This window comes from Phlebotomus papatasi, chromosome 2 (genome assembly GCF_024763615.1).
Source record: "Phlebotomus papatasi isolate M1 chromosome 2, Ppap_2.1, whole genome shotgun sequence".
In the NCBI taxonomy this organism is placed as follows: domain Eukaryota; kingdom Metazoa; phylum Arthropoda; class Insecta; order Diptera; family Psychodidae; genus Phlebotomus; species Phlebotomus papatasi.
Genome location: NC_077223.1, coordinates 17,281,191 through 17,308,712, shown reverse-complemented (window position 1 = coordinate 17,308,712; position 27,522 = coordinate 17,281,191). Strand labels below are relative to the sequence as shown.

Below are 27,522 nucleotides of genomic sequence, written 5' to 3'. Positions count from 1 at the left end.
TTATTATTATTATTTATTCTTTGAGGTTTCAATGTCAAAATAGAAAAACTGAGAATAGTGAAATAGAATATAAAAGTAAGTTTTTTTTTAAATACAATTAATATTTTGCTCTCCTTGATTTGGAGCAACAAAAAATATTTTTGAAAAAGAAAGCATTGAGGATCGAAATGTTAAATGATAAATGTAATTAATTTGAAAATTTAATGGAAATCTTGTTAGTTTAAAATTTATGTGAGTCGTTTTTATTATTTGTAAAAGAAATAAGACAAAATTGAGAATACAAAAAAATACGAAGAAACGATTTTGTAGAGCATAATAAACAAGTTGGAAAAAACCTGCATCTTTGATATCCTTTGCAGACTGGACGAGAAGAAATTCTCCTGAAAGCATTCAGCGAAATAAAAGATTCTCCATTCTGTGATTTTTTTTCGTGATAACAAAAAAACATGTAATATTTATTTGTAAAATAAATATCAATTACAAGGAATTTATTTGTTTTCTGCAGCTGAAATCTGCCTAAAAACTTTATAAAAGATACTTTTCATCACAAATACAGTATAAAAAAGTTCCCCTTACAAAATGAAAAATATAATAAGTGAAAGTGAATAACATTACAAAAAAAATTATAAATGATTAAGGAAAATAATAAAAATATATTTGATCTAGTTACTTCATCGGGCTAAGAATTTTATTCGTTTTCGGAAATTATACCAAACGATTTGCAATCGTACAAAAGAATTTCTTTTTTTTTGTTTACGCCATTATTCCTTATTTTATTCTAAGAACTTGATAAATATACCTTTTTAGAGATATTCATCTCTTCATCACTCACACTGGAAAGATTTCCTGTTCAACTCCTCTAACGCAATATATGTATAATTTTTTTTTAAAAAGAATTTTGTGCAATTCTGAGCAGTTTATCATCTCTTTGTTTTTTTTTTGGTGCATGGTTTTTCTTTAAACATTTTTCTTCGAGCTAATAAAGAAACCTGAGATAAGATTTCACATTTTCAACATTTCAGAAGCGAGATATTTTTTTTTTACGAAAGTCTTAAATTGTTTGAAAAAATTGAAAGAGGGAAAAAATCTGATATTGCTGGATATTGAACTTTGCGTTAATTAAAATAGTTCTTGTTGCCTATTCTCCTCTCACACGTTCTCTCTCTCTCTCTTACCTTTCAATTGTCGCCCTACAATTAAATTCACAGTCTCTGGCCGGATCGTCGGCGGGAAGTTTTGTGCCAGTTGAAATTGTTCTCTATTCAACCTCTGAGCCTGTTTCTGTTGCGCTCGACGATTCGTGGTTGTCGTTGCAAAAGGAGCCACTCATGAGCTCGCCATTGAACTGCAGGAGGCACCCCACAGCCCCAAAGTAGCCTTCGTGCTCGAGAAATAGAGCTTTCAGTGTACCCCTGGACCAGTAATCCATTGCAAAGGCCAGCAATCTCATCGAAATGGGATTCACGCGCAGAAAATTTCCCACGAAAACCACCTTCAAATTAGATAAAATAAAAAATAGATCTTTAGTCAATAAATGAACAGCTTTTGCTCCCGAAATCTAGGCAAATCTTTTATGCAGCTTTTTAGTGCTTTATTCCTTCGGTATATTAGATCAGGAAAATTTCTTATGGCTCCGGCACACCTTTTAGGTCAAGAAAATTTCATGAATTCGAATTTCGGATTCCTTTCTCACATGTTTTGCATATGCCTATTTCATTCTCTCGCACTCTTCTTCTTCTCTTAAACATCACTCCAAATTCAATTTAGCTCAATTGAATTTGGTATGCGAAAGAATGAGATGGTCATATGCAAAACATGTGAGAAAGAAAGAGTTTCGAATTTCTACTTCATGAAATTTTCCTGATCTAAAAGGTGTGCCGGAGCCATTAAAGTCTAAATTCATATCCCATTCTTTCTTAAAAATTTTGAATATATCAATCCTACTCTTTCGCACTCTCCTTCTTCTTTTAAACATCACACCAAATTAAATTTATTAGTTCAGTTCAATTTTGAAACCGAAAGATTTGGGTAGACCTATATGTAAATCTTTTGAGAAGGAAAGAGGAATGAATTTTGACTTTATGAAATTTTCCCGAGCTGAAAGGTGTGTCGAGAGACCGTAGCTATGAAGTTATTGATCTGGTTTAATTTTTAAATAGTTAAAGTGTAAGCTCTTTAGTGGGCTTATAATTCTCTAAAAATAAAATAAGTTTGTGATACTAACACTAGAGGCGCTGCAGTCTTATGTTAGAACAGTTGTTAAAACACACAGATAAAAATATTTCGTAACATTATTTGTAAACTTTTGTGAATTTCTTCTGGAGACTTACGAAATGGTCGTGAATCGTATAATCCACTAAAGTTCGTAAATGTTCGTTAAACACATGAAAAAATGTTCGTAAAACTTTTTTCATTTGTTCGTAAAATTTTGTCAATCAAACAAAAATTTACGAACAAATTTTTGTAAAAAAGAAACAAAGAAATGCTCGTCAACACGTTACGAATAATGTTTGTGAAAAAGTTCAAACTTTTACGAACTTTTTTGTGGGTTATACGATTTACGAACATTTCGTAAGTTCCCATTAGAATTTCACAAATATTTACAAACAACTTTACGAAATGTTTGTTCTCTGTGCAGTTAAAGCATACGAAAAACTATATTTATTTGCAAACTTAAAATCGCAATTTTGTCAAAAAAATCATGTTCTCCGATTATGTTTACATTTTGCTAAAATCTAATATTTTTATTTTAATCAGCCAATGTTCTAACAAACATTGTACACTTTCTTTAGTTCTTAAACAATTAACAGTGACTCGTTACGGTGTCTCGTGCGTTCCTTGAAATAAATGTATGGATTCCCGGTTCTTTAAAAGATATATGGGTTTTCCGAGTTTCCAATGTGTTCTCTGTCCAGATTGGCTCTAATTTCCTGAAATTAATTATGGTGCTATTCGAATGAAAAATGAACATGTTTTTCAGCACTTTAACTGTTCTCAGGCGCCTTTGCATTTTTGACTTATATTTGTAATGGTTCCTATTACGAACCGCGACTGTTTTCCCAGTCCGTTCTAAAAACACCAAATACAGTAGACTCTTGCTCAATCGGGCGAAAAATTTTGTTCACAATTTTCACGTTCGATTTAGAAGCAAATTTGCTAAAATTCGCTATAGTTCTTCTTGTTTCATCGTGATTCATTATAATTTAGTCCTCTTTCTGGAATTTACAAAACTTTGACGCCCGAATCTCTCGATAATTCGGATGACATTTTGCCCCATATTGTCGAACCTTTCCAAAGAAAAATCGATAATGCAGTAAAGTGCTAAAAAAACATGTTCATTTTTAAAAAAGGGACATCTTTCTCCTGAACATTATTTTAGCACATGACACATCTTATGTGCTTCTGCCTTATCGACTTTTCCTTGTTTTGGTTTCTGTCATGACTGTTTTGCCCAGTTGTCGTCGAGTTCCAAAATCACCAATCAGTCGTGACATAAACCAACACAAAAAAAAGTCGATAACACAGAGTCACATGAGAGCAGTCATGTACTAAAAAAAAAGAAAAAAGCGTATAGTCTCGATTTTTTTTTATTGAGGGTCACCGAAAACTGGAAGTTGATATTTCTTACCGTTTAAGCTTTAGGACGGTGACAAGTTAAAAAAGTCGATTACATAACTGTTTTCTCTTTGAGTTCGATCAATAATAATGCTCAAAAGAAATATTCCTCCGTTACATATTTTATGGCAACAGCACCATTACCCATTAAACTCAAAACATATTGACTACAATAATTACGAAAAACAACAATAACAATTAATTATTCAAGATTCAGATTCAGGTTATTTAAGACTTAGAGAGTTTAAAATCTAAACTTTTCGAGATTTTCGATCTGATATTGAAATAGAACCCGACTGATGGATTCTTTTTCATCTTCCCTATCCCGCTGAACTCTATTTTTTTGTTAAAAATACCATGTTTCTAGGACTAAAGGAGACGCTAATGTCAAAAAAAAACTTGTAATTTCTCAATTTTTCTAATCAACTAAATCGATTACTTTAATAAGTTTTAACCCTTTAACGACGAGACACATTTTACGGACTGAAAATCAACAATAAAAATTAAACTGGGAAACATAATCAATGATAAGTCTTACATCTAACCTTGGAAAGTCCAACAGAGTCTGATTCGGTGTATTTTGTGCTTCTATGAACGATAGGGACAAAAATAGCCCAAAAATTTAAGTAATTTTTCTAACAATACCAATGAATAATATTTTTCGCTTTAATGAAAAATATTACGTATGAGTATTGTAGTTTTTATTGCCAAAAGGGTTTTGCTTAAAAAAAATTGGAAATATAAAAAATAAATAAAATCAATTATGAATTTGAGAATTTAAAAATTCGCCATTTTTGAGCATAAATATTTCCTACATAGCAAATAGCTAGAGACTTGCAAAACATATTCTAGATTCCTTCAACCTTCTACTTTACAATTATGTACAAACATAAGAAAAAAATAACTTTAGGTAGTCAGGATTAATTATTTTCTTTATGGGACACCGGTGTTCCAATCGTCCTTAAAAGGTTAATAAGCCTTGATCTCCCTAAGAAATCTTCCATGATGATTTCAAGCTATAAGGATGTCCAAATCTAGGATATTCTTTTGTAGGAGCTCAATAGATTCCTGAGCTAAGACATTTTTCATCAAAAATCGTGAAATCAGATCGCTTATTGCGGTTTGGAAAAAGTTACAAATCTTTTCTAATGATCGTTTGTAGTAATTTTCTGTTCTGAATTCAAAATTTCAAAAAATTGCGGGGATTTTTTTTTAAATTTGTCATAAAAGCTTGAAAAGCAATAATATAAAATTAAGAATTGAAAAAGAAGCTTGACTTACCCTATCGATCTTTTCGTTGCTGGCACACATTCTGGCAATGGAACCGATATTATTGGTGATGGTGACAAGAGTAGCATTGGCTAGGTCTTCTTTGGACACACTTGCTCGTCTCTCGCGTGAATTCATCTGTCCAAAGCTACTCGCCACCAGATCCCCTGGCAGGCCGAATCTCTCGTAGTCGCCACCATAGATATCCTTAACTAATTTGTCCACCTTCTTGTGGTCCCCCTTTGTGGCCAGCTGAATGGCTTCCTCAAAGGTCTGGCAGCCTGTGAGGAGACAACAGAGGCCCAGGAATGTTCCACCACCCAGGCTGGTACCCGATATCCGACGGTAATCGTCTGGACCACGTACCGTCAGCACCGAAACGCCAGATCCCACATTTACGAGGATGAAGGGATAGGGCATGGAGAAGTCATATCGCCTCTTGGCGCTCTTACTGAAAATATCAGTAGATAGTTTCAGCAACAATTATCGTAAGAAGAAAATTTGGCAAAATATCTGATACGTTAGCTCTATTAATCTTCTCTCAGAACAGAAAAACAAAATATTTTTATTTCTTGTTCCTGAGAAGATCAACACATTCCTAACGCATCCGGAAGGGATTTTTTTCTATTTTCGATAATTCTTCGCACATTAATTCTTCTTTAATTCAGTGCTTTTGACCACTTCAAAATCTTTTACTGTATGTATTATCCTTATCCCTTATTAGATTTATTTTTGAAAAATTAAAAAAAAATAAGTCTTTGTTACTTTGAATTAAATTTCTGTAGAGGGCGTGGTCTCTTTTTTATAATGCGGATTTTTAAGCTCCTCCCATGATTAAAATAGGGGCGTGGTTTGCTTGAGGGTTAACCTAATATACCCAATAAAAACTAGTCTGAAAGTTGAAATGGATATCAAAATAGAACATCTAAAAATTTAATTTAGGAGAAGGCTTTCAGGCTTCGCACACACTCTGGCTTCGAACACTTTATCTTTTCCCTAAATTTCTTTAATAAATCTGATCTAAAACTATCTGTTAAAATATATTGCCACTAGGTCACATTGGTCAGATTGATTAAAGGAATATGGAAAAAATATGAAGTGTTCGCAGCCAGAGTATGTGCGGAACCTGAACTTGAAGAAGTGTGACCTAACTTCAAATTTGAGCGAAACTAATTATGAAATCTCCAAAAAAACATAATATTTTCGCTATCAGGGTAAATGTTCTAATTCAAAACCATTTCCAGACGCTTTAACTTTGACAAAAGATTCAACACATTAAGTTTATATTTTTTCTGAAGAGAATTACATAAATTTGCTCCTTTACTCTTCTAGAATGTTACTGTTTAGAAAAAAATCTTTAAATATAATTTGAAAATTTCTTAAATATAAGAAAAATACACGAGTGCGAAATACTTCTATTGGAAACAAATTAATCCAAATGGAGACAAGGGAAAGTTTCTAATTGGAGACAAACCAGGGGCATGACTTTTCCTATGTTTCCCATATTTTTCTAGTGAGCCGAAAAAGTTTTTGAGTTTATTAGATGTTTTCTGTTATTGTAGAATGAATTAGTAAAAAATACTAATGCAAAATAAAAGCCAATTTAATAACGAAGAGGCAACCGAAAACCCTAAATTGGCAATCTACGTAGTTTTGGAGATATCTAGTGAAATGTGTACGAAAACAGGGAAAAAATTACACTAAAACTGGTCGTATTTTTCAGAGATAATGCCACCCCCCTTAGACAAACAGTGTAAGTGAAACCGCGACGAAAGGCTTCCAAAACCTTGTTCAGTTGCTCTTGAGTGCAGGATTTGTTCTTATTCCTGGTCTTTTCTCATTTCAAATCTGGGACAATAAGAAAATTTCTCCAAAAAAAATCATATTTCCGGGGTTTCCTATTGAAGTATTTGCAGACACTTCAGAAAAACCCTTTTTGTTCACAAAATAGATAATTATTTCATTTGAAAATTTCACGTACCGTTAACAATAAAGATTAGCACTTCATTTCACTAAAATTAGCCAGAAATATGACATACATGTTAAACAAAACGAATAAACAACAGTCACCAGTGTGTTTTTCGTTGGAAAAGATGGTCGATCTATGAAAAATTCAATTGTGAAAAGGTACACTTTAAATTTTTCTGTGAAACTAACAAATAAAAATTTGTAAATACACTGAGAGAAATCCGAAAAAGTTAAAATAACATTCCGGAAATGTTAATTTTACCTTGCATTATTGATCCGAAATCGGTGTAAATATTACCCTTTTTAGGTGTATTAGGGGTTAAAGTTACCATTTTTCGTGTTAATTTTACACTTAAAAAGGTGTAAAATTAGCATTAAAAAATGTTGATATATTTTTACATCTAAAAATGTTAAAATTACGAGTAAAAAAAGTTAATCGCACGCTCTTTTTTCTCAGTGTACGAATGGCTTTTCGCATTATTTGGAGCAAAATTAACCAAATAATAAAACTGAGGTATAGAAAATATATAAATATAGTAATGCAGTACTGTATTTATCATGAAAATAGTGACGTTTCCATTTGAAATAGAGTAAAATTTCCATTTGAAGCAGGTTTTGAATTAGATTAATTTACCCTATATTTTTACCATTTAAATTATAATGGCTCCGCCATACCTTTTAGATCAGGAAAATTTCATGAAATCAAAATTAACATTCCTTCTTTTCTCACACGTTTTCCATATGTCTATCTCATTCTTTTGTATTCCAAATTTGATTGAGCTAATTTGAATTTGTTCTGATGTTTAAAATAAGAAGAAGAGTGCAAAAGAGTGAGATAGACATATGTAATAGGTTTAAGATAGAAAAGGATGCGAATTTCGACATCATAAAATTCACACACATCCCTTTCTTTCTTAAAAGCTTTGCACATGTCTATTTCACTCATTCGAACTCTTCTTCTTATGCACGTCATACCAAATTCAATTTAATTCAATCTAATTTTGAGACTGAAAGAATAGGATAGGCTTATGCAAATCTTTTAAGAAAAGGACGCGACTTTATTTCATGAAATTATATCAGAAAGATTCCCCAGAAAAGCTATGCAAACCATTCTGAGAAGGCGTCGACCTCGAGGCAGACCTAGAACAAGGTGACTGAATCAAATTCAGAATCTTGCCTTGGAACGCCTTGGGATCGAACCCGAACATCTTCCTGAAGTAGCGGAGGATCGACAGGTGTAGGCAGTTAACCTTGCTGTCATAGGCCCGCGAACCCAAAAGGGATAAGCGGTTGAAAATGAATGAATGAATGAATGAATGAAGCTATACCAAGCTAAAAGGTGTACTGGAGCCATTATAAACTAAAATATCACTAAATATGTTACAAGGCTAAATTCAATGCATAATTTTGAATTTTGCATTGAATTTAGCCTCGGTACTAAATGAATGATGTGTTAATGTTATGCTAAAGAGATCTAATGCCCTCGATTGTTTGTTCCAGAACTAAATGTGACGTATGCAAAATTCCCACTTCAGCTGTTCCTCATATTTTGCAATTTAAATTAGTTAATTTTGTGTCATAAATAGTCAACTAGAAAAGCCCTACATTTATGAATGAAAACGAAAACGTGATTAAAATGCTGAACATCTTTCTGAAATAATAAAATATTTGAACCGCATAGGTTCAAGATATCCTATGAAAAAAATATGATTGAATAAAAAAAATAAAATGGTATCCAATAAAAGTTCCCCACAATTACCATTACTAAACATTCTATGGTTTATAAACCTATTCAATTCAAATTGACGTATATTTTTTTATGACAATAATCCCAATAATCACTAGAGGGATTTGAAGATTGATATTTTACGAGAGATAAGCAATATTTTCTTTGCCGCATTTTTGATCACCCCCAAAGAGCAAGTCTTTTTGTACCTTTAGCACGCCCCATAAATCAGTTACAGAGGAATCTTGTCCCCTGTGAGCGATAAAAGAAATAAATATTATAAAGGGCAACTCACATGATATCTGCGGGATTTTCCCAGTAATAGCACTCATTGAGATTGTTATATTCCGTGAAGAGGAGTCCCTTAATGAGGGCATCCAGTTCATCGAATTTGGCCAATTTCATGTTCACCTGCTCCTTGAAGTCCTTCTCAAACTTAAAGGCACCACCTCCTGTTGCACAAACTGTCGTCACAAGTTGTGCCATGCCCTTGGCCTTAGCCAGTGTCAGGAAATTTCCCATCTCTGACGTGGGAAACCGGATAAAATGCAGTGATCCGCGTCTCCCGCGAATCTCAACATTGTCCATCTACACAGGTCAAAAACAACTTAAAAATCTGCTACTCTGACGTGATTCTCTCTACGCAAAACTTATAATATGCTTGAGATCCCCTACTAAAGTCTAAAAACGTATTTACACAGAATGTATAGACTCTTGACTTTGTTGGCAATTACCATCTCTCTTGAAAAAAGTAAGTAATTTTCCATAAATGATTTTTTTTGGATTGTTTTCTGAAGATTTTTAAATAAAAGATAATTGTTGTACAAAATGACAGGTATTCAAAAATTACATCTGAATTATAAAATGTTAATAAATAAACAAAATTATATAGGTTTTCTTTTGATAATTTGCAAAAAGGTTGTATTTGATCTCCAAAGAATCCACTATTAAAAATATTACATTAATAACGATTAATAACGGATTGGAATTAAATTAAATCTGATCTGGATTCCAAGACCTTTCAAATGAACCCAAACTTGTCTTAATCGGTTATAAAATACGCCGTCTAAAGCTTTTCATATGTTGGACCTTGAAAACACCCTTAGAAAAGTTGAAAAAAACGTTTGACTCCTGTTTTGAAACATCCCAAAAAGATCTTTCCTAACGATACAAAGATCGATTTTTGAAGGCAGCAAGGCAATGAATTATGAGTATTACTTGAAATCGATACATTTATTGGTATTATTCTCTCTGTGGAGATCGTGTAATAAAGCAAGTTGGGACAGTATACCCAAGTAACAAAATGAAGTCAGCATGACAGTATATTTTTAGATCATAAAAATAATTTGGGCACCTCCATGTCATATTTTCATTTCAAAGTGAAGTATGACCTCCACATTATGATAAGGTTATAATTACAATAAAATTATTATATGGTAAGTTTAACTTTAGCCGTACTCACTATGGCGCTGTTATATTGTAATATCGTTATCTCGTTATCTCGTTATGTTCTCGTAATGTATTTTATAAATGAAAAATTATAACAAGATAACAGATTACGGAGATTACGAGATAACAACGCCATAGTGAGTACGGCTTTTATTTCATTTTTCTTATTGGATTTATTGGATAATAGAAATATCATGTCTATAATAAAATATTATTTTATCAAAGTTCACCATTCGAATAATGATTATTACCTAATAATTATGGTGGAGTATCGTTATTCTGGAAAACATTGAGGAATAATTAAGAACAAAATCGTAAAGTCAAAAATGAACAAAATGGCATTTTTTAACAAAATGCATGGTTACGAAGTCACCCTTAATTGGATTTTATAGAAGCGAAATGTAAATTCTACTAAAAATGTGAACACATTATATTAAGTACATTATTCAAAGAGAAAGAGTGTACAGTGTACATTTTGAAGAATCTAACAAGACGAATTCGTCTCATTTCACGGTCCTCACGGAAAAATGTTGTAAATTTAGTGGAAATATGCTTTTTAAAGGCCAACTTATCAATCATGGTGATGACTGGATCCGTTATTTATTAGTGGTAAAGCGTCTTGGTCTCCAATGAGTACCACATATCGATGTACTTAAAAATAAATAAATCATTTTTTAAATACATTAAGACGGTCACGGTTTTACTTAACAGACTGTAAAGCCGAAACTAGACACAGGGAGAAGCAATTTTCGTCAAAAATTGCCTTTTTAAAAAAATTCTGACGTTTCTGCCTACAAGGATAGGGGAAATTTTTTTTAAAAAGGCATTTTTTAAAGAAATGTCTACTAATGTGTAGACGCCATTAGGGATCAGCCCGAAAAATGAGGATTGGTGTCGATACACTCACGGATCAGTCCATAATTTGGAGGATCAGGCTGATCTTCTAAATTCATGAGGTTTAGGGCCTCGACAGACCTGAGGATTAGTCGAGAGACGGCTTAGCGTAATTATATTCGAAATAATGATTAAACTACATTTCCATAATTTTCCACTAAGTCGTCTCTCGGCTTAAGTCGTAAGTGTGTCTAGGCCGTTAGTGAAATTACAGGGATTAGACGACATCAGCGCCAGTGCTGAAATTAAAAAGCTTCACTTTGGGGGTTTTTGGGGTGCTTTTCGAAATGTCAATTGGGTGAAAAAACATGCAGAGTAATGGTACTCAATATCGCAAAATTTTAAAATGCATTAAGATTGAAGTAAAGAGAAGATCAGAGTGCTCCTTACTGTACGACAAATCCATTGATGTTGCACTTAAGAAGCCTTTCAACAATCAAAGTGTGGAGATTTAATAGAAATTTACGCTGAAACTGCTAATCTTTGATCCTAAATCCTCAATGTATGATAGTTTGGGCTGATCCTTTACCGCTAAATTTTACGAGCTGAGTATTCTCCAGAATCAGCCTGTGTCTATTTTCGGCATAATTATTGTGACATAAAATATTTCACAGTTACTAAAAAAAACAACAAAATTTGGAAATGTGGAGGGTTCTTCAACAAGTCCACTACGATATTAGTGTTCCTATCTTCATCTGGCTGAGGTTATTTATGTCGACTACACGTTTTTTCCTGGTTACTTGCCGTAAAACTTATTTATTACTTACATATCGGCATTTCTAACTGTGTTATCACACTTGCACATTAAAATTTTAATATGATTCACATTAATTGTCGCTGGTGAGAGTCCAAATGTGTTATTTGTGTATTTGAATCAAAATTTGATCTATTTGTTGATAAAAAGGTAGACTTGGCCCGCAAAATTTGATATAAATTGATTTATAGCATTAATGCGAAAAATTAATGCGATTTTCGCTTTATTTTTTAATGTGAAAAATATTTATGCTTTAGGTAAATTTAAACTTATTTTTGCAGGCCAAGTCCACTTCTTTATCAATAAATAGAAAAACCCTAAATATTAAGTGACTCAAAGACACAAATAACATATTTGGACGCTCACAAGCGACAATTAATGTGAAGCACATTAAAATTTTAATGTGCAAGTGTGATAACGCTGTAAGAGACTTAAAGACACCATAATGGCTGACTTCTGAAACATCGGACTAAAAGGTACTTCATCTTAATCGTAATTGCAAAAAGTTTCGTTTTACTGACGTAAATCTTACCTCGGCAAAATTACACACAATTATTTAATCAAAAGAAAGGCTGCCGTTGACGTTATTTTTCTGGTCAGTTTTAACATATTTATTTCAGGTAAAAATAACGTAATATTGAGGTAACAGGGTGACTGGAACTTCGGGCTATCTCAATTTGGGGTTCCCAAATCATAACGTGCGAATATCGTTTTCATGACTTAATTTGCATACTATGGTAAAATTTTGCTACTTGGGTATGCTACAAGGGGGCGTGACTTTCATAGTACTTTCGTCAAAACTTCCAAAACTTGTAAATTTCAAGAAATATTTTTGAATGTCAATTTAATTCAAAAAATTACCTGTAAATGTGCATCTCTGTGGCCTGTTTTGCCATAAGCTGAATGCTTTGTAAGATACCGCCGAATATTCCTCAAAATTTCTGCTTCTTGATCCAATTCATCGGGTGTAATGTCTTTAGGTTCAAAGTACACCAATTTAGTTAGAGTTCCACCGATATCCATTCCAAACCATGGCATGGCTGAATGTAGAAAAATAAATCAGAGAAAAAAAACTGCTTTAAATAAATTACATTTACACCTAATTTAATTTCCCTATTCAATGGGTATTTTTTTTTAAACTTATTTTAAAATTCCCCACATAACAATTAAATGCGAAAACATCACGCCCAGTTAACGCAATTCAATCAACCTTTGACATATTTCTCCGTGTATTTTCCCCATGTTCAAAATGCAGGGATTTTTCCAGCATGTGAAATTCTTCTCCTGGAAAATTTGCAATAGATCTTTCCATTGTGCTGCCTCGCAGCAATCATCCCAATTGGTTGCATAAGAAAACTCTTTTTGAATGTGCCTTTGACCTTTCGAACGGTTGATATGGAGCATTTTCCACCCGCGAGTTTTTTGTCTCTTACTTAACTGCAGCAAAAAGCTCAATTGCCTGTCTCTCCAGTTATCGTTTACCAATAAATTAGCGATAGTGAAGTGTTTATGTCTGGGAGTGTTTGTCTCATATTTGTATGTGAAAGAAACATGAGATCACATCGTGATCTCGCGAAAATTTCACCAAAAATCTCAACAGGAAATGATATCAATGAGGGACAATTTTTCAGGGATATTTTGAGAAAGATTGTCGATCACGTTTTTAAAAAATTTGACGTCAAACTTTATACGCAAGGGCTATACAAACACTTGACTGTTAGTTGCGTATATTGATCCACCTGCGAAACACGTGTAATAAAACGAAGACCTTTGATCCTATTTAACCTTTGAATATTTTAAATATATAATTTAAAACAGTTATTAAAAAACCACTAACATTTTTTTCTATGAGAAAATAACGTGTTGTTCATTAATAGCTAATAAAATTATTTTTTTTTCTTTTGCTATTAACCCATTTAGGGAATCTGCTTGTAATTTCGGACATTTTGAAAATAAAATGTAATGAGAGTATTAATGTATTCTACCTAAATGTTTATTTTTTTTAGAAGAAATGAACACTAAAATTGTTCAAATTTGATTAAGTTTGAATTAGAATTGCTCTATCGATACTCCGTTTATGAGCAACTCCTTACGAGAAAAATGACAGAACTTTGTGCTTACTTTTAATATTATTTCGCTTTGGTGAAATATTAAAAATTTTTCTTCGATATTTTTAAGTTATAGGATGAAAGGAACACCTAGGGTAAGTGTGCCAAATTCCGGCCAGCTTGCAATTTCGGCCACTTTTTTTGTTCCTCAAATTTCCATGAACTTTCAGATTTTACGTACTCTAGAGATTATACAATGCAAAAGAATAACAAAAAATGTAGCTTCAACAAACGAGATGACGTGAAAAATATATTGGAAGAATTCCCGAAGGGAAAGGAACTATGAGAATGAAGGTGGCCGAAATAAGGCACCAAAGCTATGTCTATATTTTTATTCATTTTAAAATGTATTAAGAATGATTTTAGTGTAAATAAAGACGGTAAACTCTTTACAAGGTTCCAAGCAACACTCTAACAAAAGAAAGAATAAAAAAATCAATTTGTATTTAAAATATTACATTTCAAACTTGAGACTTTGACGCTTGCATGCAACTATGCCGAAATTTGGCACACTTACTCTATTGATACTTTAAGAACTTGTGTCAGGACTAATTGGCATCCTACTTTGTACCATTTGGAATACGAAATTTGAATATCTATCCTTATCAGAACACGTAGAGTAAGGAAAAAAATTTCAAGATTTAAATAAATTTCAAGATTTTGACAAAAGTGTCAATAGGGGTTCCTGTCAAAGAGGTGTTCCTTCGATCCTATTATTGAGTAATCTTTGAATATTGTGCCAATTCATGTTGATAGTGATTTGTTCATTAGACTTGAAGTGAAATATGACATGCGATTTATGTTTATCGTGTAAAAATTAGACAATTTTGTCAGAGATTCAGAACTGAATTTATGCTTCTAATTTCGGACATTAGATTTGTTTCACAAAGATCTATAAATTTTTAATTTTTTATAATAAGGTTGTAAGATGCGTAAAAAAACAAAGAACCACTATCTCTACGAACGAGATGAAGTATATAAGCCTTAGAAAAGTTTCAGAACTGCAAGGGAATATGCGAATCCACGCGTATTTAAAGTGCCAAAGTCAACTTTATTTAATGATTTGTATGGAAAGTTTCCGGACATAGTAGATATCCTGAGGTTGCTTGTTATAAACAGGAGGAGACTTAGTAAGTTGAGTTCTTGAAATGGACAAGAGTGTCATCCTACTTCGATGGTTCAGCTGTCCGAAATTACAAGCAAAGTATCCAAAATTACAATCAAATTCAAATCTACGTTTTCATTTAATTTTAAATGTAATAAGATAAATTTTAGAGGAAACAAAGACGATAAACTACTTTACAAGGCTCCAAAAAATCGTCTCGAAAAATAACCAACAAAAAACTTGAATTTGTATTGAAAATATCATACTTTAACCCTTTAAGGACGATTGGGTCACCGGTGACCCAAAAATGAAATTTTTCCTACGATCTTCTAAACTAAAGTTATGCTTTGCTCTAAAAGGTTAGAAAGAGTGATTTTTTCTGACCCCCGATTTTTGAACCCATCGTCCTTATAGGGTTAAAATTTGAACATTGGTGCTTTATGTACTCTGTTCTAAATTACAAGCACTTCCAGACTTTAATTCACGAATGTAACTTAGTATATAAAAGCAATGATATATAACCTGAAGGAATCAGCTTTTCTGGTACTTCACCGATTCATTACCGATATAACCCGGTACAACTTGATTTAGAAATTTTAAATTCTTTATTTTTTTTTTTATTCAATTCGTATCAAATAAGTTTAAAAAATAAAACCTTTGGGGTGGTTTAAGTACAATTTCGGTCACAGGTATCCAGCTATGGACGAAATGTTATACTGCAACGTGACCAGAAATAAAAGTATTCAAAAACCAACGTATTGTTGAAGCAGTCCGTGTAATGAGAAAGCGGTTTGGAAGGTTATATCTATCACAGTTTGTCCTCCATGCTTCTGGTAAAGTATTATTTTTGTTGTTAGAATGCTGACGGTAGAAATAGCATAAGGAAATCAAGGACATGTACTTCCTCCGAATGCGTCACGACAACACAAAATTCTTTGCCAGAGCTTCCGGCGCTTCAACGCGCCTTCCTCAGTGGTCAAATCTGTGATTTGTTTTTGAAATTTTGTCTACAAACTCTATCCACTACTCCAACTGAGGATTTCCAGAGAAAATTATTATAAATTCGTTGCGAGTTCTTTTTCTAGGACATTGATCTGAACACTGAGACAAAATGGGGGTGCAATTAACTTTTTTTCCTAATAACTTTAACATTTTTAGGTGTTTATGAACATTTTTAATGTTAATTTTACACCATTTTAGGGGTAAAATTAACATGAAAAAGTGTAACTTTAACCCCTAATACACCTAAAAAGCATAATATTTACATCGACTTCGGATCAATACTGCAGGGTAAAATAGACATTTCCGTAATGTTATTTTAACTTTTTCGGATTTCTCTCACAGTGAAGTTAACTCAATCAGTCAACTTAGACCAATCAAGTTTCGATTTTCGTTCAGCTGGTTATCAGAAATTTTATAGTAGTAATTTTAATAAGAGTTATAAAATAGTAGTCAAATATGGGATTCTATCTCGCGAAAATGTTTTTTTTTATTGTTGTATTGCAGACACTGATAAAAAAAGAGGGTGCGATTAACTTTTTTTCCTTATAACTTTAACACTTTTTAGGTGTAAAAATATATTAACATTTTTTAGGTTAATTTTACACCTTTTTAAGGGTAAAATTAACATGAAAAAAGGTAACTTTAAACCCCCAATACACCTAAAAAGGGTAATATTTACACCGATTTTGGATCAATAATGCAGGGCAAAATTAACATTTCCGTAATGTTAATTTAACTTTTTTGGATTTCTCTCAGTGGAGGCATAACTATCTGTGAGCTTTTGAGTGAAAAATGTTTGAATATTATGTTATTCTTTTCTTTCTTGTGCAAAAGAAAGCAAAAATAGAAAAAAACCAGAAGTAATTCCGTCAGAAGTAAAGCTATAGCTATCGTTGTGCCCTTGTAATACCAAATGAGCGACATATCAATTCCTCACCATTCAGGGATTACTGTTTTATTTAAATTTTTGCTAATGCAAACTTCTTAGAAAAATTACGCAACTGCTGTGTTTGTCAATTTCTTATTTACTATTCTAAAGAGCAAACGGTAATAGATATCCATTTCGAGACTTTAGTAACCCCACCACCTACAAATTCGGAGGTAGTTTGTCCTAATCATATTCAATGTATTATAACTGCGAGAATTATAAGAATATTCTTACACAAATCCCAATCTTCATAGCCTGAATCCTTCTCTCCAAAATCATCATCTTCTTTGGTATCTTTAAGTGTTTCCTTTTCCTCTACAATCTCGAAATATTCTGGAATCCAACTTCCAGCTGCCACAGTCCTTCCCTTTCTTCGTCTTTGCTTTCTTCCTCCTCTGACCAAACATCTAACTTTTGATCTATGTGGCATTTTTCTATACTCTCTTAACAATTTCCGCTATTCCGGACGTCAATTGTGGAATTTCTCTTGAATTTCACTTCTTACTGTCTTTCTGAGGTCAATACCTTGACTCTGGGGTGAATTTATGTCACCCTTTCCCGTAAGTCTCTCCACTCGTTACACTTCAAAAGCCCATCGATCAGTCTGATAGAGATACCCGATGACTTTAGGGGTTTTACTGATTGATCTGGCCGAGATGACTCTTTAATAAAATGTACAAAAACGTGCTGTTCTAATCAGAAGGTTATCGGGTCTTTAGTTGGAGTTTGACACTCTCTCGTGCACTTTAGTCATTGAATTTTCATCTCACTGACTTTACTCAGAGGACACTTATTGAGAAATGTCTTTCCGGAAAACTTCTATGCACTGTTTTATTTTTTTTTTTATTTGTAATACTCAGGAAATTGCTGACTTTTCCGTCTCTCTTTTTTTTCCAACTTCGAGTTCAATGTGTTACTCGCGATCATACGATTTAATCGTGCTTCCAAAAAAAATTCATCTATTAAGGTCAATGCAGTTTTGTGCAAATTTGGCGCAATTTCTGCCAGAGTATCTCAACAAATTGGTCTTTTAGAGGTCCCTCTACAGCAGAGTCTTCACTTTGAGCCTTGTGGGAATTCCCAGGTGATCTTCACACACTTTTTACAGTATTTCTTCATTCAAAAACTGTATTTATAAGTGGCTGAAGGTGTCAATTTTGGACATGATCATGTTTACCATGTCTGATATTGTGCCTTGCTCAGAAACAGTGAGATTTTTCACAATTCCTCCAAGTAATCTTATCGCAACATTAAGCACTTTTTTCTCCTCCGCACAAAATTATTATATATGCCACACTTTTTATTAATTCGAGCGAGCTTCTTTTGCGTGAGGTTTGTTGGGTGAACAGAGAAACAAAAAAAAATCAGGCTGGTAGTTATGAAACCGTCTTTTACTTTCTTTTACAACAATAATGTATCTTCAACACTTGGCAAAAATTCATCACATTTCTTCAGTTCCACCTTAAATTCCAAAAAACAATTTTCTCCTTTTTATAAAACAAACTGTCAATACCAAAAATTCAAAATGCTGATCTTGGAATATATTGTGCGTTGAGGAAAAATTTTTAAAAAAAAAATTCACTATATTAGCACAAAAATATTTTATTTTCCCCTCGAAAGAAGCAATAATTCACGTGCAATCACTGAAAATCCAAGTAAAAATTCCAGTACAAAATTTTTCAGATGCTACCACATGGAAAGTTCTGACCAAACTGACGATCGCACTCAACTCCCCATTTGACGATCGGACGCATATACACACTCGACGGTTTTCGCACTTTGTTTCCAAATCAGCAAAACGCTGATGGAACAAAAAGTCGAGTGAATTAAATATTCGTGCCCATCGTGAGGTGAAGAGTGTCATCCGATAGTGGGGCGAGCAATTCGCGTATTATACACACAAGAGAAACACGCGACAACAAAACTTTCAACATCCATTCATTGAATTGGACCCACAGTGGTTCTCAAACATTTTTCATGCTCATATGTACAATTGTAGAATTCCTTTACAATATGAGAATTTATTATTTTAAATATTTTTTTTCATGGAGGTGGTTTTAATCTTTGAAGCTCCATCTGAAAATCAATTTAGGCCACGCCTCTTTCAGTATTAGGAGATAGGCATAATTAACCGTACGATAGGGTTCGATCTCGAATATTATAACAATCACTGACTACTGCAAAACACTCTAAGCAAATTACTATCACCACTTCAATCGTGGGTGGAGCGTTTGACAGCAAAAAGTACAATCAGTCACTCCCCTGTGAAAACAATAGACCGCACCTCCAAATAAGGCTCATACGGCTTAGGGGAGGATGGGTCAGATTCACACAGTTGAGCTTTTTTTCAAGATTAAGAGCAGAATCACATTGGCAGTAAAATGCTGACCGTATTTCGTTAATTTTCGCATTTTCATTGCAATTCTTACGCAAATTCTCGATTACCGTATTACCTTATCTCATACTCGGTGGTACTAGGTGAAAATAATATAAGAAAATTGAAGAAATAAAACGAAAATGCGATAAACGGTGAGCAAAAAAAACTGTACGATTAATTTCTCTTACAGTTTTTTTTTGCTCACCGTTTATCGAATTTTCTTTTTATTTCTTTAATTTTCTTATATTATTTTCACCTAGTGCCACCGAGTATGAGATAATCTAAAACGGTAATCGAGAATTTGCGTAAGAATTGCAATGAAAATGCGTAAATTAACGAAATACGGTGAAGCTACGGCGAGCATTTCATTGTCAATGTGATTCTGCCCTAAATTGCTAAACGAATATAAACGAATATAAACAAATAAAAATTAAAGACTAGGGGAAATGCTCATAATTTTGTCCAGTTTCTTATTTTGGACACTTTGAGGATAACATTGGACACTAAAAATAAATTGATTAAAATGATGGATTTTTATTCCAATATTTGATGAATAATGAATTCTATCTAAATATTTGTCCTTTTTGGAAGATTTTGACACTAAATACGTTAAATTTTGAATATGATTTGAGTTGAAATTGCTTTGTTGAAAATTCAGTGTGAGCAATTGCTTACGAGAAATATGACAGAACTTCGTGGCTTACTTCAGTCTTATTTAGTTTTGGTGAAGTACTAACAAAGTTTGTTCGCTGTTTTTGAGTGATATTATTGAATATTCATTGAATATTGTGTTGATTCACGTTACTGATGATTTGTACATTTGACCTGAAGTGAGATTTGCCTTGTGAATTAGATTTTTCGTGTGAAAAATGGGAAATTTTTTAAGACATTCACCAGTGAGGTGATGATTCTTATTTTGGACAGGTGTTTTTCTCACGAAATTTCGTGAAGTTTTAGCTTTTGTGGTGACTAGGTTGGACAAATGCCTGTAGAAACAAAGGAGCATCATCTCTACGAAAGATATGTAGCGAGAAATGCCTTGAAAGGCTCCCAGAAAGGTCAGGGAATGAGCGAATCCGCACGTACTTGGAGCACCGAAGTCAACTCACTTTAATGAATGATATGGAAAGTTTCCGGGCTTCTTGTGACATTCTACGTTTCCCTTACATGAACAGGAAGAGGACTTGGTAAGATTGGTTCATCAAATGAAGAACAATGGGCATCCTATTGAGGTGGATTAGCTGTCCAAATTTACAGCCAAGTTGGACAAATTAATAAACAAGTTGTCCAAAATAAGAGCCAAAGTCACCTCTACTTATCAATTCATTTTTAAACGTATTAAAACTAATTTTAATAAAAATAAGACGATAAATAGCTTGCTAAGTTTCTAAACAACCTTTCTGAAAAGAGAGTAACAAGAAATGTCAATTAGTATAGAAAATATCGCACTTCAAACTTGGAACTTCGATGCTTATAAGCAGACTGTCCAAAATTATAAGCACTTCCCCTATTAGAATATTGATATTTTTTATTTAAGTTAAATTAACATTACGGAAATTTTAATTTTACCCTGCAGTATTGATCCGAAAACTGTGTAAATATTACTCTTTTTAGGTGTATTATGGGTTAAAGTTACCCTTCTTATATGTTGATTTTACCCTTAAAAGGTGTAGAAAAGTGTTAAAGTTATGACGAAAAAAAAGTTATTCGCAGCCTCTTTTTTCTCAGTGTAGGAAATATATCACACTGCAACTGTCATTTAGATTACAAAGTCTGTAATTTTAGAATTATACCTCTACCCGCTGTTATAATAATAATTTAAATTCTGCGGATATTAGATTTTAATTGCTTACTGATTATCTCTTACAAGCTGATTTTATAATCCAATAGATCTAATAGTTAAATTGTAAATTTTATAATTCTGGAAAAAGTGTAACCTTAATTCTTCTAGTATCTTATTTGAATTATTTTATGAAAGATGGTGGGAAATTTGGGCATTATTTCATTTTTACAACACTTTTAAGTTTATTTATTAATCAAGTTCAGAGTACGACACATGGGGTAAAACGGAAATTGGAACTATTTTTATTTTTGAAATTTTAGATGACATCACCGTTTCAAAGGTGTAACAATAAAAAGAATACCATAAAGAAGAACAAGCCCTCAGTCAAGATTACTTCTCTTTTTTTTGCCCATCCGAAACAGTGAGGAAATATCAAAATCATATTTACAAATGTTTCCAAATTACCCCATTTATTTTGTTTTTGTCATGATTAATCTCCAAAGTTCCCGATAAAGATTGTAATTTAACAAAGCACTTTGCAATGCCGTGCAAACACTTTTCCATTATGCTATATATTTAGTCTTTATAAAGGAAATTATGCCAATACATGCATTATGACATTTTTGAAATTATTCATTACTTTTATAGTGTCTCTGAAAAATTGGAAAATCCGAATGGTAAATTTTATAAGCCCAATTATCTAGCTATAACAATTCACAATATTTTTTCAATATTACAGAATTCAAAATTTTACAATTTATGTATTTTTGTAGATGACAAAGAACCTTTCTTGCGGAAAACTTAGAGGTATACCTAATTTTTTTGGACATTAAAAAAAAATTAATAAAGGATACGGGGTAGTTTTACACATAGATTGCTTTCGAATATTCTCAGACTTCCAATACTCAAAGGGGACTACTACAATCAAAATTAATTTGAATATGATTCGTATTCATATTTATATTCATATTCGTGAGTGCAGAATAAAAGTTCCATTACGTGAAACTACCTCACTCTTCCCTAAAAAAATTGTTGAAAATTTGAAACATTTCATAAAACTTCAAAAAGCCTAATGTAACTTAATGGAAAGCTTACAAATTTCCAGAGAAACGATTAGCGTCAAATGATTCAAAATTAAATAGAAAATTTTAAAAATATATTACACATGTATACATGAAATTCAAGTTCGCGAAAATGTTGTAATAACCCAAAGATAGAGACTTCTTTTGGGCTCTAGTTATCGTCATAATTCCATTGGAAAAACGACTACCATGGCTATTTATAGACAACTATTTTAACAACATTTTCAAGTGATTCTTCAATAATAATTCCACAAGAGACGGAGGAATAATTGCGCTGGTACATGTGTAAATAGCTGATGAAACAAACAATGAGATGAGCAAAGTGATAAATGGACAAACACTTTTTTTTTTAACTAAATGGCAATGCGCAGGATGGAGTACGCGTAACATGGCGTATTACTTATTTTAGCGTCATTCAGGAAAATTCTATTCGTTTTTTTTTGTAAATTGTTCTTACGCTTCTCCATGACATCTGAAGGAGAAATTGTCGTACAATTTGAGAGAATTATACAAATTACATTCTTTGAGTAGAAAATTGAACATTTGAATGAAAAAAATTACTCTTTAAATTTTCTTTGAAGTTTAATAGGAAAGAAAAAAAAATATAAAATGCTAAACAAATTTATAAATTTTTAAACCTAAAAAGTCGACAAAATTAGGTCGTTTTTAAAGCTTTTTAATTTAAATATTTCAAGACTGATTATGTATTTTGAGCTTCGGTAACTTATATAAGTTTGCTGTCTAAAAAATTTAACTTCAAGTTTAATAACATTTATGAGGAAACTCCTTAACTCAAAAAAATGGCCTTAGGTAAAATAGGGTTGTTTTATTATAATAATTTAAAATGCAATTAATCTCTTTATAGATCATAATAATAAAACTTTTCTTTTAACATCAAAAAGAATACCTTCTTATCCTTGAGCTTTAAACTTTAAAGTAAGACTTAGCGTAAAATGCAAATTTAAGCTTCGATTTTGCGAATTAATGAGAACATTTTAAATGCCATAAAAATTATTTAATTTATCTTGAAAACTTTCATGTTGAATTTTTGAGAGAAAAGTCAGACACTTACTAGTCAGAGTCAGACGCTTAAGCTTAAGCTTCAGAGTCGGCTTAACGTAATTATGATCAAAGTAATGATTAGACTACATTCCCATCATCAGTTTCCCAGTAAGCTTTCTCTCGGCTCACGCCGTAACTCTGCCTACGGCATAAATAATAATTGAATATAATAAATATTTATATTAAAAATTAAGCCGTGTTATATTAGTTAAGTTTTGTAGAACGTATTTTATATATCATATGGAATATAAAATCTTTAGTGTTTTTAATCCATTTAAAAATTGCCAATAAAGTTCAGGCATCTGGAAGAAACTTTGACTATATAATTCAAACTTCAGAAACTTGGACGTCTTAAAAAAAAACAAAGCAGAAAAACTTCTCATGCAAGAAAACTCGTGGCCTCAAAAGGCGGGAAAAGAAATCACTACGGAAAAGTTCAGTTCGCTATTGAATTCCCTTGCGAAAGTGAAGAGAAAGACCCTGGCCTGGAGTGTTCTGAGGAATTCGAGCTATTTCTAAGACAATATTTTAAGATTATGGAAACTGAAATGGAATAATATCGTCGTTTGCATCACTCGCTGCTGTATTTGCATTTAATGCATATTGAGAATTAAATGAAAGGAGGAGAAAATCATCTCCTGAAAAGTTGCCTTATAAAATACAAGATACGAAATAAACCATATAAAGATCTGTAAGCAAATTTTGAAAGATCTTCAACTGTAATTTTAGAAATATTATAAATTTGTGTATTTGAACAGACAGAAATTTCTTTGTGCTTATTACAAATTCAAAAGTTACCTGAGAAACAACTTAAATAGCGAAATAATAAGTACAAAATACAATAGTAATACTTAGTAAAACAATAATTCGGGAATTTCTTTTGAAGCGGTCTCTCAGTTTATCAATTTTGCTATTTTTTTATGTTTAGGTCGTAAAAATATAGATAGAAGCTTAACAGCTTTAATGTTGTATGAGAAATTTTCCCTATAGATTGTACTATTAAGATCATTGCTAATATTGTTTAAAAAATCAAGACTTTAAGGAACTGGGCTAAGCCTCGACTCTATGTAGACGTAAACCCTATTATATAGACTTAAAAATCTAAAGCTTAGTCTTTTGTTTACCTGCTGTAATTTCTCAATAATCACTTATTGAAAAAAATTACTTAGGGGGAGGTGGGGCTACATTGTTATACGATTTTCTTCTCATATTTCTAATGACAACTGAGTATTAACCCTTTAAGGACGACTGGGTCACCCGTGACCCATAGAGAAAATAATTTTTCCTGACTACCTGAAGTTATTTCTTTCTAATGTTTTTACCAAATCACGAAGTAGAAGGATGTAGGAATCTAGGATATTTTTTGCAAATCTCCAGCTATTTGCTATATAAAAAATATTTGAGCTCAAAAATAACGAATTTTCAAATTTTCACGTTGGTGCTTGAATTTTAATATTTTTAATATGTCTAATTTTTTTAAAACAAAAACCTCTTGGGACTAGAAACTATAATAACTATACATAATATTTCTCAACAAAGTAAAAATTATAGTAAAAATTAACAAAATTCAGGAAAGCTTCATAATTTTTATGGGTCATATATGACCCAATCGTCCTTAAAGGTAAAAAAACACCGAATTCGTCTCTAGTGGATTTTCGAAGATTTGAGGTTAGACTGTTTCATGTTTTTGTGTATGTGTGAGCAAAATAGTTAATTATTCGTGTAATATTGTGTGATATATCAATTAGCTGAGATTTCCCAGTGCAATACTGACTGAAGAAGGTAATATTTTGATAATTTATAAGATACTTCTGCGTATATGTTGTAAATTCATAACTTTTTACTCTTGTACATGAGTTCAAAAATGGAAAAAACATTTCATGATCAATGAACCCGAAATCATCCACATATTATTCCCGGAAGATAGCGATGACGCCGACAATCTTGTCCTGAACGAAAGCGATATAATATATTTGGAACAAGACGTGGAAGAAGTGGACTTTGAAGTCTTCATCAAGAACGCATCAACTCTGGAAGAACTCCCGGATCCACAGCAATGTGCAACTGTACGTCCTAAATTCCCAGAGACAAACAACATTGCACCTACCCATTACCATCAAACATGTTTCGAAGACAACTGAGGTGCACATGGTGCTATCAGAAAAAAGGGTTATAAGACCAATTGTTTTGTGAGGCATGCGACATTTATCTCTGTGTTACCTTACCATTATGCGAAATTTGTTTCGATGAATATAATAAAAATTAAAAATGAAGTATGTAATACATTTTTCAGAAAAATTATTGTTTTTGTGTACAAGTCTTCAAGAGTCTTTGAGACCAAAAATTGAATGAGATTTTTTAAAATTAATTTTTGATCGTTTTAATTGTATTGTATTGTATTGTATTTATTTTCATCTTGCATTTCACATTTCCCACCTCCCATGCGTCCATCGACATCTTAGCGCTGGTGACCAACCTCCAGAGTGAAAACGATGGAAAACTCCTTCACAGGTTGTATAAGTCGTTTTTACAATAATTTCATACATAAATGGTATCTTTTGGAATGGGAAATGTCAAGCAAGAGACAATGGCCAGGCTAGTACAGCCGTATGGCATTTAATATAATAAAGTTTAAAGAAATAACAAAAAGGTATTTTAAATATAAATATAGTAAGTTATAAATAAATAAATAAGTTATACGATAAACAGAATATCAAAGGAAACAAATATGAGGTGTGGATTAAATCAGAAGCTCACAAAATACATTCGCGAAACAGCACCCACCCACGTAAAGTGCACGAAAAGCACATTAGCTAATAATAAGTAACATACAGAGGACTAAGCTTAGATTAAGATACGGGAAAGTGAGACCAAGCCCAAAGGCGAAAAACCTCCAAAGACCCCTCAGCAAACATGACACCCACCCAAATCTACCCCCCAGACACCCCATCAGTAGTACCCTGGAGCCAAGTCACCCCCGAAAAGGGAATCACATGCCCAAACTTCTAATTTTAAGTAAGCCCAAACTTTTAATTTTTACTCGTACTCTAAATATTTTTTTTTATTATTACAAATATATTCAAGTTATCTATCCTTCAAAAATAACACAGCAAACGAGTAAACTAGTCGTCTGGAAAATTTTGTGCTATTTTACCTTTAAGGACGATTGGGTCATATATGACCCATAGTTTTCCAGGACTCCTAGGGATGGGAAAAGTTATTTTTAACCGTAAATCTCTAGGCTAAAATATCGAGGGAAACTTGATTTCGTTGAATTTTGCTCAGCGGAAAGCTTCTCGTCCTTAAAGGGTTAAAAAATTAAGAATAATAATATAAATGAAAAAAGTGGAGTTAATAAAGAGAATTATTCTCATTCGGAGCAGGCTGTGAAATTGGCCATCCTTTATTAGCTAATCTGCTTCTTGTGTAGATTTCTGAACATTTCCATCTTTGGGCTAATGATTTAGGGAACTTTTGGTATGTTTGTCGGATTTGAGGAATGTCTGGGAGTCAGACAAAATGCCCTAGGTGAAATTCCAGTTGGAATCTTGCTTAGTAATCCAGCAATTGGACAAATACCTCAACCGATAAATCGAAGTGTGAACTTTGGGCTGGTCAGCCTCGAAAAAAAGTTGATGACGCGCGATATAATGATGAGATTATCTAGTAAGAGGTAAGGCGATTGTTGACCACGACTTTAAGCTGGATTTCTTTAGTTTACCGGTGAGTAAACAGTGTAGATCGTGTCGGCAAAACTGCCACAAACATCCGTTTAGTTAGGGTTTGTTTTCTCTGCTGTACTCACCGTTTCTGTTGCAGCTTTTTGCGACGTCTGATAGAATCTCTTTAGGATACTCAGTCAGTAGTTGCTTTTGATAGATTCTGTGTTCGTGCCCTCATTCGCAAACAAAGCAATTTAGTGGCAAAAACACATTGAATGAGAGAAAAAATTGATAAAATGAGCTCTAACCCCGAAGTGCTATCAAAATGAATTGATTGTCGACCACTTGAGGGGCAATAAATCCCCAGAAAAAATCCCATGTGTCGTGGGAAGCAATCCAAAGGTCAACCTTATTAGCTGATGCACTTGAATTAGAAGGTGGAAATTACCTTTACGAACTTTTCGCGTTCCAGAGGCCATTGGTCTTCTTGAAGATGCTCTCCTTACCCAGTCACGCTTCTCTACACTTGATTTTTACACAAATTTCTCACTGATTCACTAATGCCACAGATTATTCTACCTATGGAGCACCTTCATACACATATCTTAAGAGTGATGCTGCGGAAAATTGTGATGTAAAGTTGATAAGTCAAGGATTTCTCAGAGAAAACTCCATTGAACACCTCACATGGACGAAAACACAACACCACCTGACATTTGACGTTTTTGCTCCTGAAGT

The 27,522-nt window shown here is 32.8% G+C and overlaps 1 protein-coding gene across 2 annotated transcripts; it reads right to left on the bottom strand.

Moving 5' to 3' along the window:
- Positions 1-413: 413 nt before the first annotated feature.
- Positions 414-27,522, bottom strand: LOC129802832 (pantothenate kinase 3). Of its 2 annotated transcripts, none has more exons than XM_055848943.1 (5): positions 27,233-27,522; positions 12,537-12,715; positions 8,874-9,166; positions 4,897-5,335; positions 414-1,492 (listed from the first exon to the last, which is right to left on the bottom strand). In XM_055848943.1, the coding sequence occupies exons 1-5, from the start codon at positions 27,261-27,263 to the stop codon at positions 1,259-1,261; spliced, it is 1,176 nt and encodes a 391-aa protein (XP_055704918.1). In that variant the 5' UTR covers positions 27,264-27,522; the 3' UTR covers positions 414-1,258. The 2 variants fall into 2 exon arrangements, with proteins under 2 accessions (XP_055704918.1, XP_055704917.1); XM_055848942.1 differs by lacking the exon at positions 27,233-27,522 and adding an exon at positions 17,053-18,768.

Excerpts from the sequence above, each read along its gene's own strand:
- LOC129802832 (XM_055848942.1), bottom strand. The coding sequence starts at position 17,248 with ATGCCACATAGATCAAAAGTTAGATGTTTGGTCAGAGGAGGAAGAAAG. Across the intron at positions 9,167-12,536 it reads ACAGAGATGCACATTTACAG|ATGGACAATGTTGAGATTCG; the intron begins GTAATTTTTTGA and ends TGACCTGTGTAG. Across the intron at positions 1,493-4,896 it reads GCAACGAAAAGATCGATAGG|GTGGTTTTCGTGGGAAATTT; the intron begins GTAAGTCAAGCT and ends TCTAATTTGAAG.